At 42.9% G+C, this 25,562-nt stretch overlaps 1 protein-coding gene across 1 annotated transcript in view; it reads left to right on the top strand.

The window, feature by feature from the left end:
• LOC126203126 (uncharacterized) overlaps nt 1-25,562 on the top strand; it is a 214,838-nt gene that overhangs the window by 108,651 nt on the left and 80,625 nt on the right. Inside the window, exon 3 of the mRNA XM_049937373.1 lies at nt 7,452-7,572. Coding sequence (XP_049793330.1) covers nt 7,452-7,572 — 121 coding nt within the window. The remainder of the gene's footprint in view (nt 1-7,451; nt 7,573-25,562) is intronic.

Raw genomic sequence — 25,562 nt, 5'->3', positions numbered from 1 at the left:
ATCAGTCCCCTAGACTTAAAACTACTTAAACCTAACTTACCTAAGGACATCACACACGTCATGCCCGAGACAGGATTCGAACCTGCGACCGTGGCAGCAGCGCGGTTCCGGACTGAAGCACCTAGAACCGCTTTACCACAGCGGCCGGCCATTAAATTTTCTACATTTAGAAGAGCTAGGAACACTCTCCTAGACTTCTTCATGGATTAATGAACTTTCGTAGCCACAGTTGTTATAATTACATCTTGACCACTAATCCGTGTCACTGTACTGACTATGTCGATAAGGTTCGGTCTGTTTGTAGCTACAAGGTCTAAGACAGTTACATTGCTTGTAGGCTACCAAACTAGCTGCTCGAAAAAGTTTTCAGAAAACGTGTTCAAACATGCCAAACCCGTCTGTCAGTACGCCCCACAATGAACCCATAGAAGTCCCAGTTTATATCCGGCAAATTAAAGTTGAAGCCAACTAAAAATTTTGTCTACAGTCACTCCTCTCCGACACCTACCCGTACACTACAGCATTATCAGCAAACAACCGCTGCCCACCCTCTCTACCAGATGGTTTATGTGTATAGAAAATAATAGCGCTCCTATCACACGTCCCTGGGCACTCTTGATGATACCATTGTCTCTGATAAAACACTCACCGTCGGGGACAAGATATTGGGTTCTATTACTTAAGAAGTTGTTGAGCCGCACACATATTTAGGAGCCTATTCCACATGCTCGTACCTCAGTTAACAGTGTGTAGTGAGGCACCGTGTCAAATGGTTCCTGGAATTGTAGAAATATGGAATTCGCCTGTTGCTCGCCATCCATATTTTGCGAATATCGTTTAAGAAAATGGCAAGCAGAGTTCTGCACGAGTGATGCTTTATAAAACAGTGCTGATTCGTTGACATAAGCTTATCGGTCTCAAAAAAATGTTTATTATGTTCCAAATGAGAATATGTTCAGTGATTCAGGAGCAAACCGATGTTAGGGATACTGATCTTTAGTTTTGCTGATCCTCTCTTTTATCCTTCTTGTGTACAGGATTCACCTGCGCTTTTTCCAGTACCTTGGGACTTTGCGCTGGGCGAAAGATTCGTGATAAATGCAACTAAGTCAGTGTCGTACAGTGCTATTTGTAAAGCCGAATTTGGATTCCATCCGAACCCGGCGACTTATTTTTTTTCAACTCTTTCAGTTGTTTCTCTTCGCCAGGGACGCTAATTTCTACGTCGCCCATATAGGACTCTGTTAGATGGTCAAACGACAGATGTTTCTGCGGTTCTTCTGCGTGAACGATTTCTTGAACGCGAAATTGAAAACTTCGGCTTTCATTTTGCTACCTTCAACTGCCGCATGAGAGTGGTCAACGAATGAATGGAAGCCTTAGACTCCCTTAGCGATTTTACTTGGGATCAGAATGTTCTCCAGGTCTCGGCCAAATCTTTTGCTAAAGTATGATGCTGGTATTGTGGTATGCTTCGTACATAGGTTTTTTCACAGACACATGAATTTCTACTAAGCTTCGCCTGTCGCCATACGCGTCTTCTCTTTTGAACCGGGAGTACAACAACGTTTGCTTCATCAGCATTTTGCTCATTTCGTTATGTAATCATGGGGGATTTTTTGCGTCCTTAATCCACTTACTAGGCACGAAGTTCTCCAACCACGATTTACATCTGTTTAAACTTAGCCCATAATTTCTCTACGTCCATCTCATTGGGACTAAGTTGTGTCTTTTGGGGTGTCTTAGTGAGATGCTAAAAACTGCGTAACCGCTCTTTCTGGTAGGAGCACTCTCCCAGCCTTCTTGACGGATTTATTACTTTCGTAACCACAGTTGCTATAATTACATCTTGACCACTATTCCCTGTCACTTTACTGACACCGTCGATAAGGTTCGATCTGTTTGTAGTTACAAGGTCTAACACATTTCCACTACTTGTAGGCTGCCAAACTAGCAGTTCGAAATAGTTTCCAGAAAAAGTGTTCAAAATTACTTCCAAGACGGTCTGTCAGTACACCTCGCAATGAACTTCTATAAGTCCCAGTTTATACTCGGTAAGTTAAAGTCACCACCAAGTAGTATTGCATGATCTGGTTATTTACGGGCCACTAACCATAGACTTTGTTTCAACGACACTAGAGCTGTCACAGCGGAATCGGGTGGCCGGTGAAAACATCCAACAATTAACATAGTTTGACCTACGCCTGTTATACGCAACCAGATAACACTCAGACCTCAAATGAAAAAATATTTTTGTCAGCTGCAATGAAACACTCACACTCCTGTGGCATTTTTCCGATATACCTTCTACTTCTCGATAAATATCTCAGAGCTTTCTGCTTTAGGTTACAGCCGGCTCTCGCTCCCAACAATAATTTGAGTACAGGTACATTCCTGGAGAGCAGTAAATTCGGAAACTTTGTTATGAATACCTAGACAATTTACTGATAAAATTTTGTCATTCGGAGTATCTTTACTCTGAACGCCATCTGACTTCCTTTCCCGCATATCGACCGGCGAGTATTCATCAGAGTACGTCAGACTACGGTCTAGCCTAAGAAACCTCCAAGTACACTCCACAAATACTCTTTGTGTAGTGCACCCCTGACTTTTCGCTCGGTAGTTCGTTTTCGACAGCAGCGGAAACGTCGCAAATGCGTCAGGCCAATTCAGATGACTTCCTGAGCCGTCTAGATTATCCTAATACAGCTGCAATATTTCCAAATCTCACGAAAACGAACTACTCTTCACTACTTTATTTTATGGACAGGTTTGACCATTGTGTTTCGTCTCCTCTTGCGGTGTGCTACGGTCCTGTGGCACAGGGATTTCAGTGTGTAACAGGTTTGTAATTATGTACTTGTAAACAAAAAATAATTAAATAATTTTATGTCTTACAGATGATAATTAAAACTTTATGACTACCCGTCGTAACACCTCGTATGCTTTATTCTTTCGTTGTAAAACTATGTACATCTAAATTTATTCATAGCTGTTGTTTTCTTAGCAACTGTGGTATATATTTCAGAATAAAATTCAATCGTCAGTTGCACAATTAAAAAATATATTTTTCTTTTCCGCTTCCAACTGATTCATATGTCGTCTTTAGAAGCTTAATATTATTAATATTGGTTTAGTAGATGACAGTACCTTCATCACAGAAGCATAATGCCATAACTTACAAGAAAGGACATACACTGAGGCGACAAAAGTCATGGGATACTTCCTAATATCGTGTCGGATCTCCTTTTGACCGGCGTAGTGCAGCAACTTGATATGGGAATGGACTCAACAGGCCACTGGAAGTCCTCTATAGCCGTCCATAACTGCGAAAGAGATGGCAGTGCAGCTTTTTGTGCAGGAAATGAACTCTCGATTATGTCCCATAGATGTTCGATGGGTAACCAAATCATTTCGCTCGACTTTTCCAGAATGTTATTCAAACCAATTGATAACAGTTGTGACCCATTGACATCCATAAAAATTTCGTCGTCGTTTGGGACATGAAGTCCATCAATGGCTGCAAATGATCTTCAATAAGTTGAATATAACTACGAGGGCAGTTCAATAAGTAATGCAACACATTTTTTTTCTCGGTCAATTTTGGTTGAAAAAACCGGAAATTTCTTGTGGAATATTTTCAAACATTCCCGCTTCGTCTCGTATAGTTTCATTGACTTCCGACAGGTGGCAGCGCTGTACGGAGCTGTTAAAATGGCGTCTGTAACGGATGTGCGTTGCAAACAACGGGCAGTGATCGAGTTTCTGTTGGCGGAAAACCAGGGCATCTCAGATATTCATAGGCGCTTGCAGAATGTCTACGGTGATCTGGCAGTGGACAAAAGCACGGTGAGTCGTTGGGCAAAGCGTGTGTCATCATCGCCGCAAGGTCAAGCAAGACTGTCTGATCTCCCGCGTGCTAGCCGGCCGTGCACAGCTGTGACTCCTGCAATGGCGGAGCGTACGAACACACTCGTTCGAGATGATCGACGGATCACCATCAAACAACTCAGTGCTCAACTTGACATCTCTGTTGGTAGTGCTGTCACAATTGTTCACCAGTTGGGATATTCAAAGGTTTGTTCCCGCTGGGTCCCTCGTTGTCTAATCGAACACCATAAAGAGCAAAGGAGAACCATCTGTGCGGAATTGCTTGCTCGTCATGCGGCTGAGGGTGACAATTTCTTGTCAAAAATTGTTACAGGCGATGAAACATGGGTTCATCACTTCGAACCTGAAACAAAACGGCAATCAATGGAGTGGCGCCACACCCACTCCCCTACCAAGAAAAAGTTTAAAGCCATACCCTCAGCTGGTAAAGTCATCGTTACAGTCTTCTGGGACGCTGAAGGGGTTATTCTGTTCGATGTCCTTCCCCATGGTCAAACGATCAACTCTGAAGTGTATTGTGCTACAATTCAGAAATTGAAGAAACGACTTCAGCGTGTTCGTAGGCACAAAAATCTGAACGAACTTCTCCTTCTTCAACAACGCAAGACCTCACACAAGTCTTCGCACCCGAGAGGAGCTCACAAAACTTCAGTGGACTGTTTTTCCTCATGCACCCTACAGCCCCGATCTCGCACCGTCGGATTTCCATATGTTTGGCCCAATGAAGGACGCAATCCATTGGAGGCACTACGCGGATGATGAAGAAGTTATTGATGCAGTACGACGTTGGCTCCGACATCGACCAGTGGAATGGTACCGTGCAGGCATACAGGCCCTCATTTCAAGGTGGCGTAAGGCCGTAGCATTGGATGGAGATTACGTTGAAAAATAGTGTTGTGTAGCTAAAAGATTGGGGAATAACCTGGTGTATTTCAATGCTGAATAAAACAACCCCTGTTTCAGAAAAAAAATGTGTTGCACTACTTATTGAACTGCCCTCGTATTATCAGTTGATGATCGGTTCAGTTGGACCAGAGGATCCCGTCTATTCCATTTAAACACAGCCCTACAGAGCTGGCACAGAGCATTGTCGTCAACTTGAGTCCACGGCTTCGGGGATCTACGCGACACTCGAACCCTACCATCACTTCTTACCAATTGAGCTCGGGACTTATCCGACCATCCCACGGTTTTCCTGTCTTCAAGAATCCAACCGATATGGTGAAGAGTCCAAGAGAGGCGCTGCAGGCAATGCCGTGCTGTTAGCAAAGGCACTCGCGTCGGTCGTCTGCTGCCATTAAGCAACGTTGCTTGTCTGTTAGCACTGACACCTCTACGAAAACAAACACCTCTGCTCTCGGTCGTTAAGCGAAGGACGTCGGTCACTGCGTTGTCCGTGGTGAGAGGTATTGCCTGAAATTTTGTATTCTCGGCACACACTCTGTCTTAGGATTACCTAACGATTTCCGAAATGAAATGTCTCATACGTCTAGTTCCAACTGCCGTTTCGCGTTCAGCGCCTGTTAATTTGAGTTGTGCTGCCGTAAACACGTTGAAAGCTTTTCGCATGTATCGCCTGAGTACAGATGACAGCTCCGCCTTTTATACCTTGTGTACGTGATGCTACCGTCATCTGTATACGTGCATATCGTTATGGGTCACCTCAGTGTATCTCGCATGTAATAACTGTAAGCGCAGATACTGTATTTTTATTTACTTATTTATTTACACGTCAAGTTCCGTAGGACCAAATTGAGGAGCAAATCTTCAAGGTCATGGAACATGTCAATACATGAAATTACAACATAAAAGTAATAACAGATAAAAATAAAATGTTTATGAACCCGAAAAAGTCCATAAGCTTAACTAAACGCAATCAACAATACAACAAGAATGAGCTTAATTTTTCAAGGATCTCCTCGACTGAATAGAGGGAGTGACGACTGAGGGAACTCTTCAGTTTCGATTTGAAAGCGCGTGGATTACTGCTAAGATTTTTGAATTCGAACGGTAGCTAATTGAAAATGGAAGTAGCAGTATACTGCACACCTTTCTGCACAAGAGTTGAGGAAGTCCGATCCAAATGCAAGTTTGATTTCTGCCGAGTATTAGCTGAGTGAAGGCTGCATATTGTTGCGAATACGTTAACATTGTCAGCAAAAATGTTTCAAATGGCTCTAAGCACTATGGGACTTAACATCTAGAACTACTTAAACCTACATCTTAGGTCATCGGTCCCCTAGACTTAGAACTACTTAAACCTAACTAACCTAAGGACATCACACACATCCATGTCCAAGGCAGGATTCGAACCTGCGACAGTAGCAGCAGCGCGGTTCCGGACTGAAGTGCCTAGAACCGCTCGGCCACAGAGGCCGGCTATTGTTAACAAGAAATGACAGTAAGGAATATATATATATAAAGAGGCAAATGTCAAAAAACCCAGACTAGCAAACATAGGTCGACAAGAGTTTCGCGAACTTACACCACTTATTGCCCGAACCACCCGTTTCTGAGCCAAAAATATTCTTTTAGAATGGGAAGAGTTACCCCAAAATGTAATACCATACGACATAAGCGAATGAAAATAAGCAAAGTAGACTAATTTTCGTGTCGGACGATCACTCACTTAAGATACCGTTCGAATAGTAAAATTGGCAGTATTAACAAGATTCTGAACGTGGGCTTTCCACGACAGATTACTATCTATCTGAATACTTAAAAATTTGAACTGTTCAATTTCACTAATCATATACCTCTTCTGTGAAATTAAAACGTCAGATTTTGTTGAATTGTGTGTTAGAAACTGGGAAATCTGAGTCTAACTGTGATTTAGCGTTACTTTATTTTCTAGAAGCCCTGTACTTAGGTCATGAACAGCATTATTTGAAACTGGGCCAATGTTTCACACAACAACCCTTACTACCAGGCAGCAGACAGAAATGTTTTAGAGACCTGTGATACTAGAGGGCATATCATTTAGATAAATAGGAAACAGGAGTGGCCCCAATACTGATCCCTGGGGCACCCCCCGTTTCACCATACCCCACTCAGACCCCACATCACAGCCATTCTCAACATTATGAATAATGCTGTCTGTTGCTAAAGTAAAAGGTGAACCAATTGTGAGCTACTCCCCGTATTCTGTAATGGTCCAACTTCTGGAGCAATATTTTGTGATCAACAAAATCAATTTACATCGAAGGAATCACGTTAACGTACAACAACTTGTCTATGTACACAAATGTGATTCTTAACTCTAAATTACCAGTCTGTGTTTACAATTATCACATACAATATGTAAAGTTTTTGGCATGTCATTTCTTTATGCTTTGATAAAGATATTGTCATCTAGTCAACCAATATTAATCTTCTGAAGACGACAGGTCAATCGGTTGATACCCGTAAAGCGAAGAAAATTTTCTGAATGTGCAAATGACGACTGAATTTTCAGAATAAAACTATGTACACCGTGGATGAAGAGCGGCATTTTGCTCCACTGGCAGAATGCCTCTTGTGTAGAACTGATAGTCACCACCAGTTTGTGCGCATGCCCACAGGGTGGTTGGGCATCCCTCTGACGCTGCTGGTATTTACGCTGCAGATCTACACGGCGCTGCTTCTGGGCCGCTGCTGGATCATCGCAGAGACTCTACATCCGGATATCGTCTACGACAGCAGGTGCGTCGTTCTAAGCCTATCCTCACTCGAATAAAATCTCCGGTCACAGCAAATTATTCGCTTTAGTGCTAACACCGATTTATACGTTCACTGAAGCAAGGAACGTTACTCCGATAGACAACTATGTAATTAAAGACGGAGCTGAAGCTTGAATGAAGGGAAGAATGGGTAATGAAATCGACCGTGCCGTTTTCAAAGGAGTCATCTTGTCAGTTGCCTTAAGGGGACCACACCGTGGTTCAGGACGAAAAAAATCGATTTTTCGTATTCATCATGTTTCGATAGATTAAGGTTTTGTTTAAGTACTGTGAAAAGAATTTTCCTGAAAAATCTCTTTCGAGCATTTAAAGAGAATTTTCCTACCATGTGCGTTTATGTGCCACGCCCAATTTTCTGTCACCCGCTTTCCTGCATATATTTTAGATCTTTATATCCTCTACATTGCACGTTAGGGATTTTTTTTTACTCCAGAGTGTGTTGGCTATCCTTGGAATGCAACAGTCGGTATTCTTTCGTTTCTGCTGTTTGTAAACAACACGCTTTCAAACACGCGGTTAGTTTTGTTCAAGTGTGATTGAAAACTTGCAGGTATACTACGGGCAGGCAATTAGGAGAAATAAAGAAAATCTAGAGGCAATGAAGAGAGATGTTTGGGCCATATTCTTCCATAAGTCCTCTACTGATGATAAGCCATGTCATGGATTGTGTCCATCACGAGAAAATTCGTGGTGCAAATACAATAGGGCTCAGGCAAATGGAGATTCTTATTCTCACCAGCATTCTCTTCCTGCTGCTGTTATTACAGCAGTTAAACCTATCTTCAGAGACTTGGCTCATCCTGACCTTATAAGGAAATGTCTGCGTGGGCAGACACAGAACCCACATGAATGTTTCAACAGCATAATTTGGAACCGCCTTCCTATTTGTATTTGTAGGCATGCATAAATTGAAACTAGGAGATCATGATACTGTTATTACGTTCAGTTGTGGTAATATTGGAAAGTGTTGGGCACTGAAAAAGCTGGGAATTAATCCTGGTGTAAATATGATCACTGAGCTGCAACACTGCGATAAAATGAGGATAGCCGATGCAGACAGGTCTGCATCTAATATGGCCAAGAAAGCAAGACAAACATCCAGGAAGGTGAAAAAGAAGCTAGAAGACCTGCTGGAGGCCAAAGAAGGGCCATCATATGGAGCAGGACAGTTTTAATCAACTGTAAGTAACAAATTTCGGAAGTTTTTTCTTTAAAGTCAATTTCCCGCAAACTAAAATTTTCAGTACATATGTCTCATTATATCAGAAACTATCGTAGATAAGTGAATGAAATCTTCAGAGACACTGCATAACATAAAAAGCCACCTCTGGTACTACATTCATTAATATTCCCCCATTAGGAAATTCACAAAAAAATATTTTCTGCAGAAAAAACTTAATATTTATTGTTAATAAATTTAAAAAAGTATTTGTTAAAAACTATAAAATGGATAAAGTAGATTTTTAGTACAGTTGACTCTATTAGCATCATGTAACATACAATAAAAATTTTAAGGTCCTGCATCAAACAATTTTTTCAGAAATGGCTCAAATACTTGCCTAAATTAACATGGGTTAGGTAGGCAGGGTGTGGTCCCCTTAAGTTATATTTCCTGTGAACACCTGGAAAAATACTAACGATTTTCATATCTAAAAAAGCGTTAACTCTTATTGGGATGAAACTCTAGGACAACAGGAGTCCTTCTCGCAGAAAATTTTGATATTGAGGGCTATCCAGAAAGTAACAGACGTTTTGAAATAAAAAAATTAACAATATGGAATAAACAAATTTTATTATGTACATTTTAAAGGTACACGCTTATTCCATTTTTTTACATAATTTCAAAGTGAGGCACTTATTATATGGTGGCACAAGTTTTTCAATACCGTCTCTGTAGAAATCCGGAGCCTGCGATTGTAATTTGGGAATCCACCTAGCACAAAATTTGTGGTAACCAAACTTCTCCGCCACAGTTTCATGCACGAAACTCTGAAATTTCGGGAAAAATGTTGTGAAAGTTCCGTAATCGTGAAACGACGATTTTTACGAATTTTGTCGTTAATTTTCATCACGAGTTCGTTAGTCACAAGACTAGGGCTACCACTGCAGCCCTCATCGTGAACACCGGTGCTGCCTTTTTTAAAATGGTCCACCACTGTCTCACTTGGCTTTGACTCATTATTCCTTCTCCGTACACATCGCAAAGGTCGCGATAAATTTCAATTGGTTTGCAGTTTTTTGCCAACAAAAACGTAATCACAAAACGCACTTCACAAGTCGCAGCATTATCTACTCCAGCGCACATTTTGACACGTTACAGAAAGTAAAGCAGCCACACTGACGACACGCTACCACCGCTGGATGCACAGTGAGTGTAGGAACGTTATGGCACCAAGATGACCGCTGCAGCCCCGCCCGTCGCCTTGATAGACCAAAACGTCTGTTACTTTCTGGATAGCCGTCGTACAATTAATCACATTAGTTCTCATACTGAGTTTATTACAACGTTTTTGATGATCAGTAAATTACATTTTTTATCTGCCAGTCTACACTTGGAATCTACGCACTGAATACCTGTTCATTTAGAAGCTTGAAATTTTAGGTACACATTAACAATATTCCTATCTAAAAAGTAGACTACAGTCATGTCATTTCGATCAAAAGTTTTTATTGTAGAAATATTTACATCCGACAGTCAAAAGTAAGGTTATGTTATGTTAACCGGGGACCTAGAAACGACGGAGAGGCTCCGTCCCCGCCGCAGCCGCAGCCGCAATGGTCCGCAACCCCACCGGCGCCCCACACCGAACCCAGGGTTGTTGTGCGGTTCGGCCCTCGGTGGACCCCCCAGGGAACGTCTCACACCAGACGAGTGTAGCCCCTATGTTTGCGTGGTAGAGTAACGGTGGTGTACGCGTACGTGGAGAACTTGTTTGCGCAGCTATCGCCGACATAGTGTAGCTGAGGCGGAATAAGGAGAACCAGCCCGCATTCGCCGAGGCAGATGGAAAACCGCCTAAAAACCATCCACAGATTGGCCGGATCACCGGACCTCGACACAAATATGCCGGACGGATTCGTGCCGGGGACCGGCGCTCCTTCCCGCCCGGAAAGCCGTGCGTTAGACCGCACGGCCAACCGGGCGGGCAAAGTAAGGTTACTTTTTTATAATTGATGAGTATGGATTTTTCTCCCTGTCATAAACCTGTCAGAGAATTTAATTCTCAGGAAATTCCATCCAAGGTTATACGGGGTATTAAAAATGAATCACTTTTTTTAAGACTTTGTAGCATTGATTACATTCAACTTAAAATTATAAATAATATATCAAATGAAAGAGAATCTCTGTTTTGTATATCTTGCGAGGTGCCGGGGTGGAGAGTTGGGATGTCAACCTGATGTCATAAAAATCTGCATCTGCAAGGCAAGTACACTCTATCCCTCTTGAGGTGCCACTTTTTCTATCACTGTATGGGCAATAATTTACGATGAAAGAAATTATTTGTACCACCCAGAGGACAGTACAAGAGTTGTACCTGCGTCACAATTTATTTTCGTGATAATTTGATTAATTAAGATAAGCCAAAATTGTATGGGGTGGGGACGAGATATTAAACGTCGTACCTTAAGTATTGAAATGATATCAGATTGGGTATCTTTGCAAGATTTATTGTCTTAAGAGACAGAGATAATTTAATAGCCAACGTAGTGATACTGTAATATAATCGACAAGCAAAGTCAAGTGCGGACCTGCTTTGTAACTACGAATCCCTGCGTTATTGTTCAAATAGACTAAAAGAGTGACTACGCTGTGAACAGTGATCGAGTAAGGTTACTCATTTATTGTTGCGCACAAGCAAAAACCCTTGGTTTGGCGCAACGTAAGTCTTAAGTCTGTACATAGTGGAAGTTTAATTTTAAATCTTGTCCATAATTTGACTTTTCTTAACTGACGATCATTGAAATGAATAATTTAATTTTTGACAATACTTGGTTGTAATAGCCAAGTAACTAGCTACTGTGTGAATGATGGATTTAATGAAAGCAGATGTAAGTATTAAACCTGAAAATATTATAAGTTTAATTTTAATCCATGTACATAATTTCACTGTGTATTGATTGAGGATCATTAAAATTAATGAAACTCAGGTTTTTCTAATTACATTTTTGTAATGTGTTTATCTGACATCTTCCACACCCAGGAGGATCCCCTTTTTTGTGGGTCTATGGAATGAATAATTAATCTAATCTAATCTAAATGCGATGGTGCACGTAGCTGAGAGCGTCAGCATGAATAAACCAGTTCCTTTTTTGCCGGTGTTGTGAGGTTGGGTCGTACTTAGAGAGCTGTCGCACTGGGTTGCTCTCCAGGCTGCAAACAGGGTTGCCAACCTCTGTTACGAGCTCCGACCGTGAATAACTTACCGACAAGTCTCGGACTCGGAAGATAACTTATTCCGACCGTCAATTACGAATCGGACATGCAAAACTATGTCCGAGATGCTCCTAATGTCGACCAAGAATTTGATCTTCCACTCCACGATGAAACACTGTCTCTGACCGCCCAGATGAGACTCCCCGAAAATTCTCCTCGGCGCACCAACTCTGAAAAATTAGCGCACCTCGGCTCCTGCACGTTCCACTTCCAATCGTGCCGGCTACGGTCTGGAACAGCACGACCGCTACGGTCGCAGGTTCGAATCCTGCCTTGGGCATGGATGTGTGTGATGTCCTTAGGTTAGTTAGGTTTAAGTAGTTCTAAGTTCTAGGGGACTGATGACCTCAGAAGTTAAGTCCCATAGTGCTCAGAGCCATTTGAACCATTTGAACTTCCAATCGTGGCTGTGCGCGGGATCATTCGCCAATCATTTGAACACCGTATGTCTCGCACAAACCCACCAAAACCACCACGTAAAATCCAGGTGTAATGGAGAGACTTGCCGCCAGATTTGAGTGGCCTCTATGACGTCTTCATGAACCACCTCCAGTCCTCCATCCATCCCGCTCTTTTGCCGCCGCGCGGGGGAGGACATAGGCGTGAGAAATTGCTCACAAGCGCTGCAAAACAACTTCTATGTGTGGCGCCTATTTGTTGGGCACCACTCAGTGTCAGGCATCAAGTTCTGAGGACGCTGTCTTCACAGTACACAGGGCTGGCGCCGAGAAGGCAACCAGTACTCGTAAAACCATTTTGCGAGGCGCAAGAGGTCCCGGCCAACACCGACTAAAAGGAAGGACTCGGCGCTTGTTCGTGACGTCACGTCAGCTAGGCACGGCGAACGCCAGGTCTGTTGCAGGCATACACCTCCCTCTCTGGCACAGGAAAATGTGAAACTATTGGCGGTAGTTGACCAACACACATTGTTCTGAGAGATTTCTGCAATCAATTAATTGTGCAATTCATTACATTTCTTAACAAATAGTGTAGTCCTGAACTTAAATTTCCACCTGTTTTAAGGATTGACATACAAAAACAACTTCATGGTCCAGCAGCAGCAGAATTCGTGCTTCTTTACCTTATTTGTAAATCTGAGAAAGTTACGTTTGTACTGGGTTGCTTTTACAAGAAACTGTGAACGTATTGGTGCTCTTCTTTAGTTATCTTGGTTGACTATGGGGTGAGGAGCACTGAATGTTAATGAAATGTCTTGCGATTGTACACGTTGGGGGAGGGGGTGGGGGACAGAAGAAGAGGCAAAAGAGAGATACTTGTTTTATCAAATAAATTTTTTTTATCTTATCAAGTTTCTCCTTTCAGTTGCAAGAGGGGAATATTTATCTTTTCTAATGTGCATGTTTAAAAAAGTTTAAGCTCAGCAGTATTTTCGATGTATGAAGCTATTTTGTTTCCTCTTTAGAATTCCTTTCGTTGAAAACGACTGTAATCTAATTACTGGCAACAGTTGGACATTTACACATGTAAATTAGTTCACATTTCCAGTGACGATGTCAAACGAAAATAAATAAATAAATAAAAGAAACGAGTTAATTGTAAGGGGGTTGGGGTAGGTTTCGATAACAAAATGGATCAAGTAAATATAGTTACTTGAATGTAAAATTTCCGAAGCTTGCAATGGGGCAAAGCATCTTCTCATATTGATCTACGTTTGTTTCGACAGGATTCAGTAATACATAATTATGATCTTCATGTGTAGCTTTAAGACAGTAAGAAAATCTTTCATCTAAATAAAACTGCAGAATCCAAAACAATACCAAACATTTTGTCCAAAAATAAGAGATTTATAGCGATAACCACGCCCAGGCGTTTCCGCCTGCAACAGACCTGGCTTTCGCCGTGCCTAGCTGAGGTGACGTCACCAACAAGCGCTGAGGCCTTCCTTTGAGTCGGTGTTGTCCCGTCTGATGCATAGGCGTCCCGCCGACCATGCTGAAGGAGTCCCCTCTGTCGGCACCCCGCTATTCTCACTGACGGCCGCCTGCTGGGAACTGCGGTACACACGTCCTGTCCTGGGGATAACGGGGTGGCGACAGGCAGCAGGACATCTCACCATTGCTCATATTAACCAGGCCACATGCTTTAACAACCATGCTGACGCTGTACAGATGGAGGAGAAAAGGGAAAAAAAGAAGAAGATCCTGGCCTCTTCAGCTGCCTCAAAGACCCACTTTGCAGCTTTGGATACAGTAATAGAATCAATTTACAACAAGCAGTTTGTCTCATATGCAGCCGAGAATGGGAGAGACAAGTCCACGTCAGACGATTTCCATTTCCGGCTTATATAGTCCTACAAAGTTATAATACATGACTGAAGCGATTTCATAAATTCACCGTAGCTACATTAATTAAGATGTTGCCACAAAACTGAACACTCATATAGCAAAACTAAAAACTTTTTTGTTGATACAGCCATACTTTAGATTTCTGCCGCGAGAGCGCAGCAGTGCAGAACTAGGCAAGATGGCGACAGGCCCTGAGAAAGAGTATGTTGTGCTTGAAATGCTTTAACATCAGTCATGACATTTCAGAACGAAGTTCAACAAAGATCTGCCAACTGCCAACTCCATGCGGCGAAGGTATGCCAGTTTCAAGCTTTAGTATGTCTCTGCAAAAGTGTGAGTGAAGAAACGGTTGATCTTGTGCGGGTGAGTTTCACACGTAGCCCACAGAAGACGACGAATGATGCAAGAAGAGAGATGAAAACAGCGCAACCGACCGTTTGGAGATCTTAAGGAAACGAGTGAAGCTTAAGCCCTACTGCATGCAATTACTACAAACCCAGGCTCTCGACGACAAAGTCATACGCTTTGAATTTTCGTTACAGTTGGTGATCAGCAATTCATGTCATGGTCCCCACGCTCTTCCGACCTAATCCTAGGCGAAATTTTTGCTTGGGGGTTATGCGAAAGATTCAGTTTTTCGCCTTCTCTGCTAACAAACCCGGGGACTGATGACCTCAGCTGTTAATCCCATAGTACTTAGAGCCATTTGAAACATTTGAACTAACAAACCTACCAGACCAGCGAGCTCACATTAACAGTCGTTTTGAACAGACTGATAGGCGCACACTGGACCGAACCTGGGAAGAAATTGATTATTGACTTGATAGCTATAGAACCACTAAGAGGGCACATATGGAGCTCTTGTAATACAAAAGTTTTTTTTTATTTTTCTGTGTGTGTGTGCAAAACACTATGGTGATAACTCAAATAATACAGCTACAGCAAATCTGCAAAATTGCTTCAATCATTTATAGAAACTTTGTACTTTCTCTTGACCATAGCTCTACCAGGTGGTATTCAGTCTCACAGTGGGTAGTGCTTATTATGTTTTCGCTCGTCAGTGTATGCCAAGCGGCTGCACGAGTCAGCAGCGAGTACCTGTGTATAGTGAAAACCAGGAACCCCGTTCTTCTGGCCTCCCACTTGAAGATGTCCAACACAGACGAGGACGAAATGTTGGAAAATTCATTCACTTATGGCATAATAGAACGGGAAAGTTTAACATACCACAATGCATTCAGGCACTTGAAGTTAGTATTGGTTTTCACCGCTAGGTGATTAGATAATTAATTTTCTTGTCTAGTGAGTTTAATTTGTTGTTAAATTTGACTCATTCGTTGTTAATTGCCTCATAGTGATTCAACAAAAATTTCAGTTCCTGTTCTTTTGACTGAATTCTTGGTCTAATGGGTAGCCTCAGAATTTGTCTATGACCCACGAGGCGCAGCAGGTGGCTACATTTTCTCTGCACACACAAGCTAAATGTCTATTTTTGTATTAAAACGTGCCGATAGACAGTAAATACCGGGTGATCAAAAAGTCAGTATAAATTTGAAAACTGAGTAAGTCACGGAATAATGTAGATAGAGAGGTACAAATTGACACACATGCTTGGAATGGCATGGGGTTTTATTAGAACCACAAAAATACAAAAGTTCAAAAAAATGTCTGACAGATGGCGCTTCATCTGATCAGAATAGCAATAATTAGCGTAACAAAGTAAGAAAAAGCAAAAATGATGTGCTTTATAGGAAATGCTCAGTATGTCCACCATCATTCCTCAACAATAGCTGTAGTCGAGGAATAGTGTTGTGAACAGCACTGGAAAGCATGTCTGGAGTTATGGTGAGACATTGGCGTCGGATGTTGTCTTACAGGATCCCTAGAGATGTCGGTCGATCACGATACACTTGCGATTTCAGGTAACCCCAAAGCCAATAATCGCACGGACTGAGGTCTGGGGACCTGGGAGGCCAAGCATGACGAAAGTGGCGGCTGAGCACACGATCATCACCAAACGACGCGCGCAAGAGATCTTTCACCCGTCTAGTAATATGGGGTGGACCGCCATCCTGCATAAATATCGTACGTTCCAGCAGGTGTTTATCAGCCAGGCTGGGGATGATGCGATTCTGTAACATATCGGCGTACCTCTCGCCCGTCACGGTAGCAGTCACTGACGTTTTGCTGTCCAGCGCTATCTGTCGGACGTTTCGTGAACTTTGTTTTTTTTTTTTTTTTTGTTCTGATAAAACCCCATGACATTCCAATCATGTGTGTCAATTTTTACCTCTCTATTTACATTATTCCGTGGTTTATTAAGTTTTCAAATTTATACTGACTTTTTGATCACCCGATATACACTGACGTGAGAAAAGTCATGGGATAACTCCTAATATCGTCTCGTACCTCCTCTTGCCCCGAGGTAGCGCAGAAGTTCGACGTGTTGTGGACTCAAGAAGTCGTTGGAAGTCCCCTGCAGAAATATTGAGACTTGCTGCCTTTATAGTCGTCCGTAATAGCGAAAGTTTTGTAAGTAGGCTGTTTAGGTTTTTTTATTGGTAACGCCACCTCTGTATGAAAATCACTGGCTGTGCTGTGTGCAGTCTGTGGCTGCTTTGCATTGTTGTAATACTCGCCATTGTAGTGTTAGGCAGCTGGCTGAGAACAGCGCGTAGCGTTGCGCAGTTGGAGGTGAGCCGCCAGCAGTGGTGGATGTGGGGAGAGAGATGGCGGAGTTTTGTAATTTGTCATGAACTGCTATATATATTATGACTATTAAGGTAAATACATTGTTTGTTCTCTATTAATATCTTTCATTTGCTAACTATCCCTATCAGTAGTTAGTGCCTTCCGTAGTTTGAATCTTTTATTTAGCTGGCAGTAGTGGCACTCGCTGTATTGCAGTAGTTCGAGTAATGAAGATTTTTGTGAGGTAAGTGATTTGTGAAAGGTATAGTTTAATGTTAGTCAGGGCCATTCTTTTGCAGGGATCTTTGATAGTCAGACTGCGTTGCGCTAAAAATATTGTGTGTCAGTTTAAGCACAGTCATGTATAATTGTTCAAACGGGACGTTTCATTTGGCGACCCTGTACAACAATGAAAAACTACAACTACAATGGAAATTCTCTCTATAATTACGCGCTGGCAATAAACAAAAGCTACACTAATTACACAAACTACAAGAAATAAATCAGAAGATTCCAGCGAGGTATCCTCGGCTAAGGGTCGACATAAGAAACGTCCCCTTTGAACAATTATGCATGACTGTGCTTAAACTGACACACAATATTTTTAGCGCAACGCAGTCTGACTATCAAAGATCCCTGCAAAAGAATGGCCCTGAGTAACATTAAACTATACCTTTCACAAATCACTTACCTCACAAAAATCTTCATTACTCGAACTACTGCAATACAGCGAGCGCCACTACTGCCAGCTAAATAAAAGATTCAAACTACGGAAGGCACTAACTACTGATAGGGATAGTTAGCAAATGAAAGATTTTAATAGAGAACAAACAATGTATTTACCTTAATAGTCATCAAAAGTCATAATATATATAGGAGTTCATAACATCCATTCTTACAAATATCAAAACTCCGCCATTTCTCTCCCCACATCCACCACTGCTAGCGGCTCACCTCCAACTGCGCAACGCTACGCGCTGTTCTCAGCCAGCTGCCTAACACTACAATGGCGAGTATTACAACAATGCAAAGCAGCCACAGACTGCACACAGCACAGCCAGTGATTTTCATGCAGAGGTGGCGTTACCAATAAAAAAACCTAAACAGCCTAGTTACAGTTTTGCCAGTGCAAAATTTCGTGCAGGAACAGACCTCACGATTATGTCCCATAAATCGTTCGATGGGCTTCTTGTCAGGTAGTATGGGTCGGTAAATCATTCAGTCAACTTGTCCAGAATGTTCTTCAAACTAATTGTGAACAATTGCGCCACTGACGTGGAGCACTGTCATTCATAAAAATTCCATGGTTGTTTGGGAACAAGAAGTCAAAATGGTTCAAATGGCTCTGAGCACTATGGGACTCAACTGCTGTGGTCATTAGTCCCCTAGAACTTAGAACTACTTAAACCTAACTAACCTAAGGACATCACACACATCCATGCCCGAGGCAGGATTCGAACCTGCGACCGTAGGAGACGCACGGTTCCGGACTGCGCGCCTAGAACCGCGAGACCACCGAGGCCGGCAACAAGAAGTCCATGAATGGCTGCAAGTGGTCTCCACGTAGCCGAAAATAACCATTTACAGCAAATGATCTGTTTAGGTGGACCAGAAACCCAGTCCTTTCGATGAAAAGCAGTCCATACCCTTATAGAGCCACCACCAGCTTGCACAATGCCTTGTTGAAAACTTGGGTCCATGGCTTCGCGGGACCTGCGCCCACCATCAGCTCTTATCAACTGAAATCAGAGCCAGTACGACCAAACATCGGTTTTCCAGTCGTCTAGGGTGCCAGGAGAGGCGCTGCAGGCGATGTCGTGCTGTTACCAACGGCACTCGCGGCGGTCGTCTGTTGCCAAAGCGCATCACTGCCTGATTTCGCCGTACTGTTCTAACGGTTACATTCGTAGTGTGTCTCCCACTGATTTCTGCGGTTATTTCACGCAATGTTGTTGTCTGTCAGCAGTGACAATTCTACGCGAACACCATTGCTCTCGCTCATTAAGCGAAGGCTATCGGCCACTTAGTTGTCCCTGGTGAGAGGTAATGCTTGACATTTGGTATTCTCGACACACTCCTGACACTATGGATCTGCGAATACTGAATTCCCGATTTCCGAAAGGGAATGTCCCATGCGTCTAGCTCCAACTACCATTCCGCGTTCAAAGTCTGTTTATTCCCGTCGCGAGGCCGTAATCTAGTCGGAAACCTTTTCGCATGAGTCGCTTGAGTACAAATGACAGCTCTGCCAGTGCACTGGCCTATTGTACCTTGTGAACGCGATACTACAGCTATCTGTTTACACTATGTGATCAAAAGTATCCGGACACTCCCAAAAACTCACGTTTTTCATATTATGTGCATTGTCCTGCCACCTACTGCCAGGTACTCAGAAGTCGTTAGACGTGAGAGAGCAGAATGGGGCGCACCGTGGAACTCACGGACTTCGAATGTGGTCAGGCGATTGGGTGTCACTTGTGTCATACGTCTGTACGCGAGACTTCCACACTACTAAACATCCCTAGGTCCACTGTTTGGGATGTGATAGTGAAGAGGAAACGTGAAGGGACGCGTGCAGTACAGTAACGTACAGGCCAACCTCGTGTGTTGGCTGGCAGAGACCGCCGACAGTTGAAGAGGGTCGTAATGTGTGATAGGCAGGCATTCATCCAGACCATCACACAGAAATTCCAAATTGTATCAGGATCCACTGCAAGTATTATGCGGGAGATGTGAAAACGTAGATTTCATGGTCGAGCGGCTGCTCATAAGCCATACGTCACGCCGGTAAATGCCAAACCCCGCCTCGTTTGGTGTAAGCAGAGTAAATTTTGGACAGTTGGAAAACGCTGCGCGAAGTGATGAATCACGGTACACAATGTGGCGATCCGATGGCAGGGTGTGGGTATGGCGAATACCGGGTGGACGTCATCTGCCACCGTGTGTAGTACCAACAGCAAAATTCGGAGGCGGTGGTATTATGGTGTGGTCGTGTTTTTGATGGAGGGGGCTTGCTCCCCTTGTTGCTTTGCGTGACTCTATCACAGCACAGGCCTACATTGATGTTTTAAGCACCTTCTTGCTTCCCACTGTTGAAGAGCAATTGGGGAATGGCGATTGCATCTTTCAGCACGATCGAGCACATGTTCCTAATGCACGGCCTGTGGAGGAGTGGTTACACGACAATATCATCCCTGTAATGGACTGGCCTACACACAATCCTGACCTGAATTATATAGAACATCTTTGGGAATGTTTTGGAACGCCGACTTCATGCCAGGCCTCACCGACCGACACGGATACCTCCCCTCAGTGGAGGACTCCGTGAACAATAGGCTGCTATTCCTGAAGAAACCTTTCAGCACCTGATTGAATGTATGGCCGCGAGAGTGGACCAACACCATACTGAATTCCAGCCAGGTGTCCGGATACTTTTGATCACAATCTGAGGGCTTCCATACGTCAACACGAACTGTTGCGGACCGGTTATAGGCACGCACACCTCTACCCCGTCTTCCACTCACACCGCAGCATCGCACGTGTACAGCTCGATTGGTGCCATCAGAGGATCATTTTGAAGATGGAATAGCGCGCCGTGGTCTTCGGCCATGAAAGCAGATTCTGCCTACATGCACGTGATGGTCGTTTGCATATACGACACAGACCTGCTGAGCACAGTCTTGTATTCATCCAACACACACTGGCCACTCCTTAGATCTTATCATCTAGAAAGCGATAAGATACAACTTTCGTTCCTGGAGGGGATAGTAACCAGCGCTCTGTAAGTGCAGAATGTTCTTAGACCCGTTCTCTTGCCGTTCTTGCAACAGGAAGGAGATGTGTTGTTGCAGCAGGATAATGCTCGCCCACACACTGCCCGTGAAGATCGGCGGGTTCTGCAATACGAGGTGTGGCTAGAAAAAAACCGGACTAGTACTGGTGAAACAATAAAACGAATGCAATAAGGCTGAAAGTCGCGTGGCCTGTCACGTGACTCTCGCTCCGCCTACTGCTCGAGTTTCATCTGCCTCCTGCACTCAGTCTGCCCGTGGCGTCTGTTTTAAGTAGTTGACGTTTTGTCTGTGCGTCGGAAAATGTTGAGTGTACAGAAAGAACAGCGTGTTAACATCAAATTTTGTTTCAAACTAGGAAAATCTGCAAGTGAAACGTTTGTAATGTTACAACAAGTGTACGGCGATGATTGTTTATCGCGAACACAAGTGTTTGAGTGGTTTAAACGATTTAAAGATGGCCGCGAAGACACCAGTGATGACACTCGCACTGGCAGACCATTGTCAGCAAAAACTGATGCAAACATTGAAAAAATCGGTAAACTTGTTCGACAAGATCGCCGTTTAACAATCAGAGCAGTGTCTGAGTTAACAGGAGTTGACAAGGAAAGTGTTAGGCAGATTCTTCATGAAAGTTTCAACACGAACAAAGTGTGTTCAAAAATGGTTCCAAAGTGTCTCACAATTGAACAGAAGGAACGCCGAAGAATGATTTGTTCTGACATCCTGGAAAACATTGAAAGTGATCACACCTTCTTACAAAATGTTATCACTTGCGAGGAATCGTGGTTTTTTACTTACGATCCCGAAACTAAACGCCAATCGATGCATTGGAAAACTCCTGGTTCTCCACGACAAAAAAAGCACGAATGTCAAAATCGAAATTCAAGGCAATGATGATTGTGTTTTTTTGACATCAAAGGCATTGTGCACATTGATTGGGTACCAGAGGGACAAACAGTGAATCAGCATTACTACATTAGCGTCCTGGCTACCCTACGTGAGCGAGTACGGAGAAAACGGAACGATTTGTGGAGAAAAAAGTCATGGATCCTTCACCAAGACAATGCCCCAGCTCACAGTGCGTTGTCAGTGAAGACGTTTTTGGTAAAACACAACATTCCCATCTTAGATCATCCACCCTACTCACCTGATTTGGCCCCCTGTGACTTTTTTCTTGTCCCTAAAGTCAAGTCAGCTTTGAAAGGAACTAGATTTGAGACTGTTGAAGCAGTAAAAGAAAAAGCGACGGAAGTAATGTATGGACTTACCGAAAATGATCTGCAGCATTGCTATGAACAGTGGAAAATTCGTATGGAGCGGTGTAGAGACCGAGGAGGAGAGTACATTGAAGGAGATAACATGAAATTGTAAATAATTGTAAATAAATGTTTTTTCCAGCATCAGTCCGGTTTTTTTTCTAGCCGCACCTCGTATGTGGGAAACTATCTTGGCTAGCACGATCTCCTGACGTGTCTCCAATAGAGTACGTTTGGGATATGATGGGACGAGAAGTGGCTCACGTTACTCGTCAATCAACAACTCTTACAGAGCGACGTGAACAGGTCGAGGAGACGTTGCATAACGTATCCCAAGACAGTATTCACCATCTACGTGATGGATGCCAGAGCCAGAGCCTGCATTGCCGCCTGTCTAGGCTACACCACGTGCTAATATGACTGTTTCAGCATTGGTCGATAAGCGGTGCCTTCGAACTGCTTCTGCTACTGATGTGCAAATGTAATCATCTCAATCTCTATTGCAACAACAAATCTCGAGTGAATTAGGAACCTCTAAAAGGGTGTACTAATTTCTTTTGCTGGTAGTGTTTGTGTGAGGTGTCACACTATTACTGCCTGGCTGTGGCATCTTCTCCAGATAAGGCCATGTACCGCGTCTGGCGGAGATACAGGATATAATGATTTCGTAATCTCGGGACTAACGTTCTATTCCTCGTCGGTAATGTGGTTTTGATTCATTTTCCTTATCCTTATAACAGGGTAGACATGTGTTAGGTGAACGACAGTTATTTCCCAAGTGAAGCAGTGCTCCAAATTCACGAAAGTGTACGCTCTCAGACTTGTGCCTAAGTATGAAGAAAGATCTCGTTTTTACGCTTATTACTCGCGAATGTAAGGGCGTTGTCTGCGATACTATAGTTGTCGCGACTGCTGCACAGAACAGGTAAACAACACTCGCATTCTTTGCTGTAGCCGGCTCAGCACTAGACTGGCCACTGGTGCAGCAAAACTGCATATCGCATTTAAACCCCTATGCGAACCTTCTTAGAACGGCACGGAGGAATGTGGTCGCACTCGAATTAAGAATGTTCAAATCCCTTACTGACAATGTACTAACAGGTTTTTCACGATTTACTTAAAACGCTTGATAAATACCGAGATCGTACCTTTGAAACGAATGTGACCGATTTTCTTCCCCTACTCTAGCTTGCGTTCCATCTCTGACGACCTAGTTGCGGATTTTCAACATTAATCGTCTTCAGTTTCTTCCTGCTTTCTGAGCAACGACTTTCCAAACTCCATTCCTCTCAATACTCATGTAACACTGTACCTAGCAATAAGACAGAAGAGAAGTGTATATTTCCAATCTGTTACCTTTACGATAAGTTAGTAAATGAAGAAGTTGTCCACAGAATCCGTGAAGAAAGGAACATTTGGAAAACACAACCAAGGAGAAGGGACAGGATGGTGAAAACATGTTAATCAGGGATTTACTTTTATGGTAGTAGAGGGAGCCAAAAAACTGAGGGGGAAGACAGATATTGGAATTCACCCTAGAAATAATTGAGGACGTAATTTGCAAGTGCCACTTCGAGATGAAGAGGTCCAACAAGAGAGGAATTCATAACGTGCCACATGGTACAAGTCGAAAGACTGATAACGAAAAAAGTATCAGGAGAGTTATTTATTGACAATAAGACAAATTGTATGTGCTTAATACGACCAGTGATGCCTTGTTAATACTGTATAATAGGAGAAATTTTCATACTTAATGAGAAAGAGTAGACTGAAGAAAAAGAGATTTATTAATCAAAACAAAAGATAGTGGTCAGGGTGAAAGGTCAAGATTCAAGAGTAATAGGACTGGAAAAAGGTGTAGTAAAAGATTGATACCGATCTGTCACATTTTTCAATTTACTGCTGTAAATAGATAATGTGATACAAATTAGAAGAATGAATGATTAAGGGATACAAATAAAAGTCAGAGAGTGTGATGCTTTTCATACAATACATTTTTCTTTGCATAACAGGAATAAATCCTTTAGGATGTGTTGAAGACAGTATAGTCTTCTGGGGATGTAAGGAAAAATGGTTCCTCTAATTTGAGGAAGAAATATCTAAAATAGTATTACATTGAGGAAAGAATATTTTTAAAAATATTTCTATTTGAGAAGGAGAACAGAGAATAGAGCAGTACTTTAGCTGTAAAAACAAAATAACAATTGCAAAGGTAGCATTTATAAATGACTTGGAGGGTACTTTACAGCAACTTTGCTCTCAGACTGATGTAACGACTCATGAAATATTTTTTTTTGTGTGTTCTGACGTACGCTGTAGTGACCTGGAGGACAGGAAAAGGCTGCATGTTCCTGAAACGTGGATTTTGCTAACAATCGGAAACACACAAAGGAAAAAGAACAGATTAATAAAAATAAAGAAAAAGTGAACTGACTGTATTCTAAGTCGAACTGAATAATAAAAAGAGGTCTTGAGGAATACATAGAGGGGAAGAGAAAACAGGACGGCAAAGAGGTATTGAGAAGAAATAGAAAAGCAAGATAGCGAAAAATTTAGCTCCTGTGTAAACCAAAGGAAGGTTTCAGATACACTGAATGGTAAAAAGAAGCACTGGATCGCAACAAAGAAAGACTTATCCGTTGACTACAAAAGTAGCATGTAATGTGGGGTGTTATAAACTTACCTGAACCCAGTGGATCTAAAGAACAGAGAATGTGGATCAGTGGTTTGCCAGGTCACCGACACCCTCCGACGCATAGTATATATACTGAGGCGACCAAAGTCGTGGGATAGCGATATTCACAATACAGATGGCGATAGTGTCGCGTCCACAAGGTATAAAAAGGCAATTCAATGGCGGAGCTGTCATTTCTTCTCAGTTGTCACTTGTTCATGTGAAAAGACTACCGAAGTGATTATGGCCGCACAACGGTAATTAAGACTTTGAAGCAGGATCATTAGTTGGACCTAGACGCATGGGACATTCCATTTCAGAAATCGTTAGGGAATTCAATAATCCGAGATCCACAGTATCAAGAGTGTACTGTGGATACCAAATTTTAGGCATTACCTCTCACCACAGACAACACAGTGGCCGACGACCTCCACTTAATGACTGAGAGCAGTGGCACTTGCGTAGAGTTGTCGGTGGTAACAGACAAGCGACACTGCATGAAATAACCGCAGAAATCAACGTTGGACGTACGCTGAACGTATCCGTTAGGACAGTGCGTCTAAATTTGGCTTTAATGAGCTATGGCAGCAGACGACCGACGTCAGGGCCTTTGCTAAGAGCACGACACGATCTTGAAAATTTCTCGGGTAGTCAGCCGGGTGGCGTCGTCCAAAAGGCGCGCTATTTCGGCAAGCCGACTTCTTGCTATCTTCAGGTCTTCTTGGTGTCTGATTGATCTCGCTCGCTAGAAAATCACGGACCTCCTCAGTCCGGAGATGGTGGAGGCTAAGCAGCA

This window comes from Schistocerca nitens, chromosome 9, assembly GCF_023898315.1.
Source record: "Schistocerca nitens isolate TAMUIC-IGC-003100 chromosome 9, iqSchNite1.1, whole genome shotgun sequence".
Classification (NCBI taxonomy): domain Eukaryota; kingdom Metazoa; phylum Arthropoda; class Insecta; order Orthoptera; family Acrididae; genus Schistocerca; species Schistocerca nitens.
Note: the sequence above shows the minus strand (reverse complement) of the source record. Positions and strands in the feature narration are given on the sequence as shown.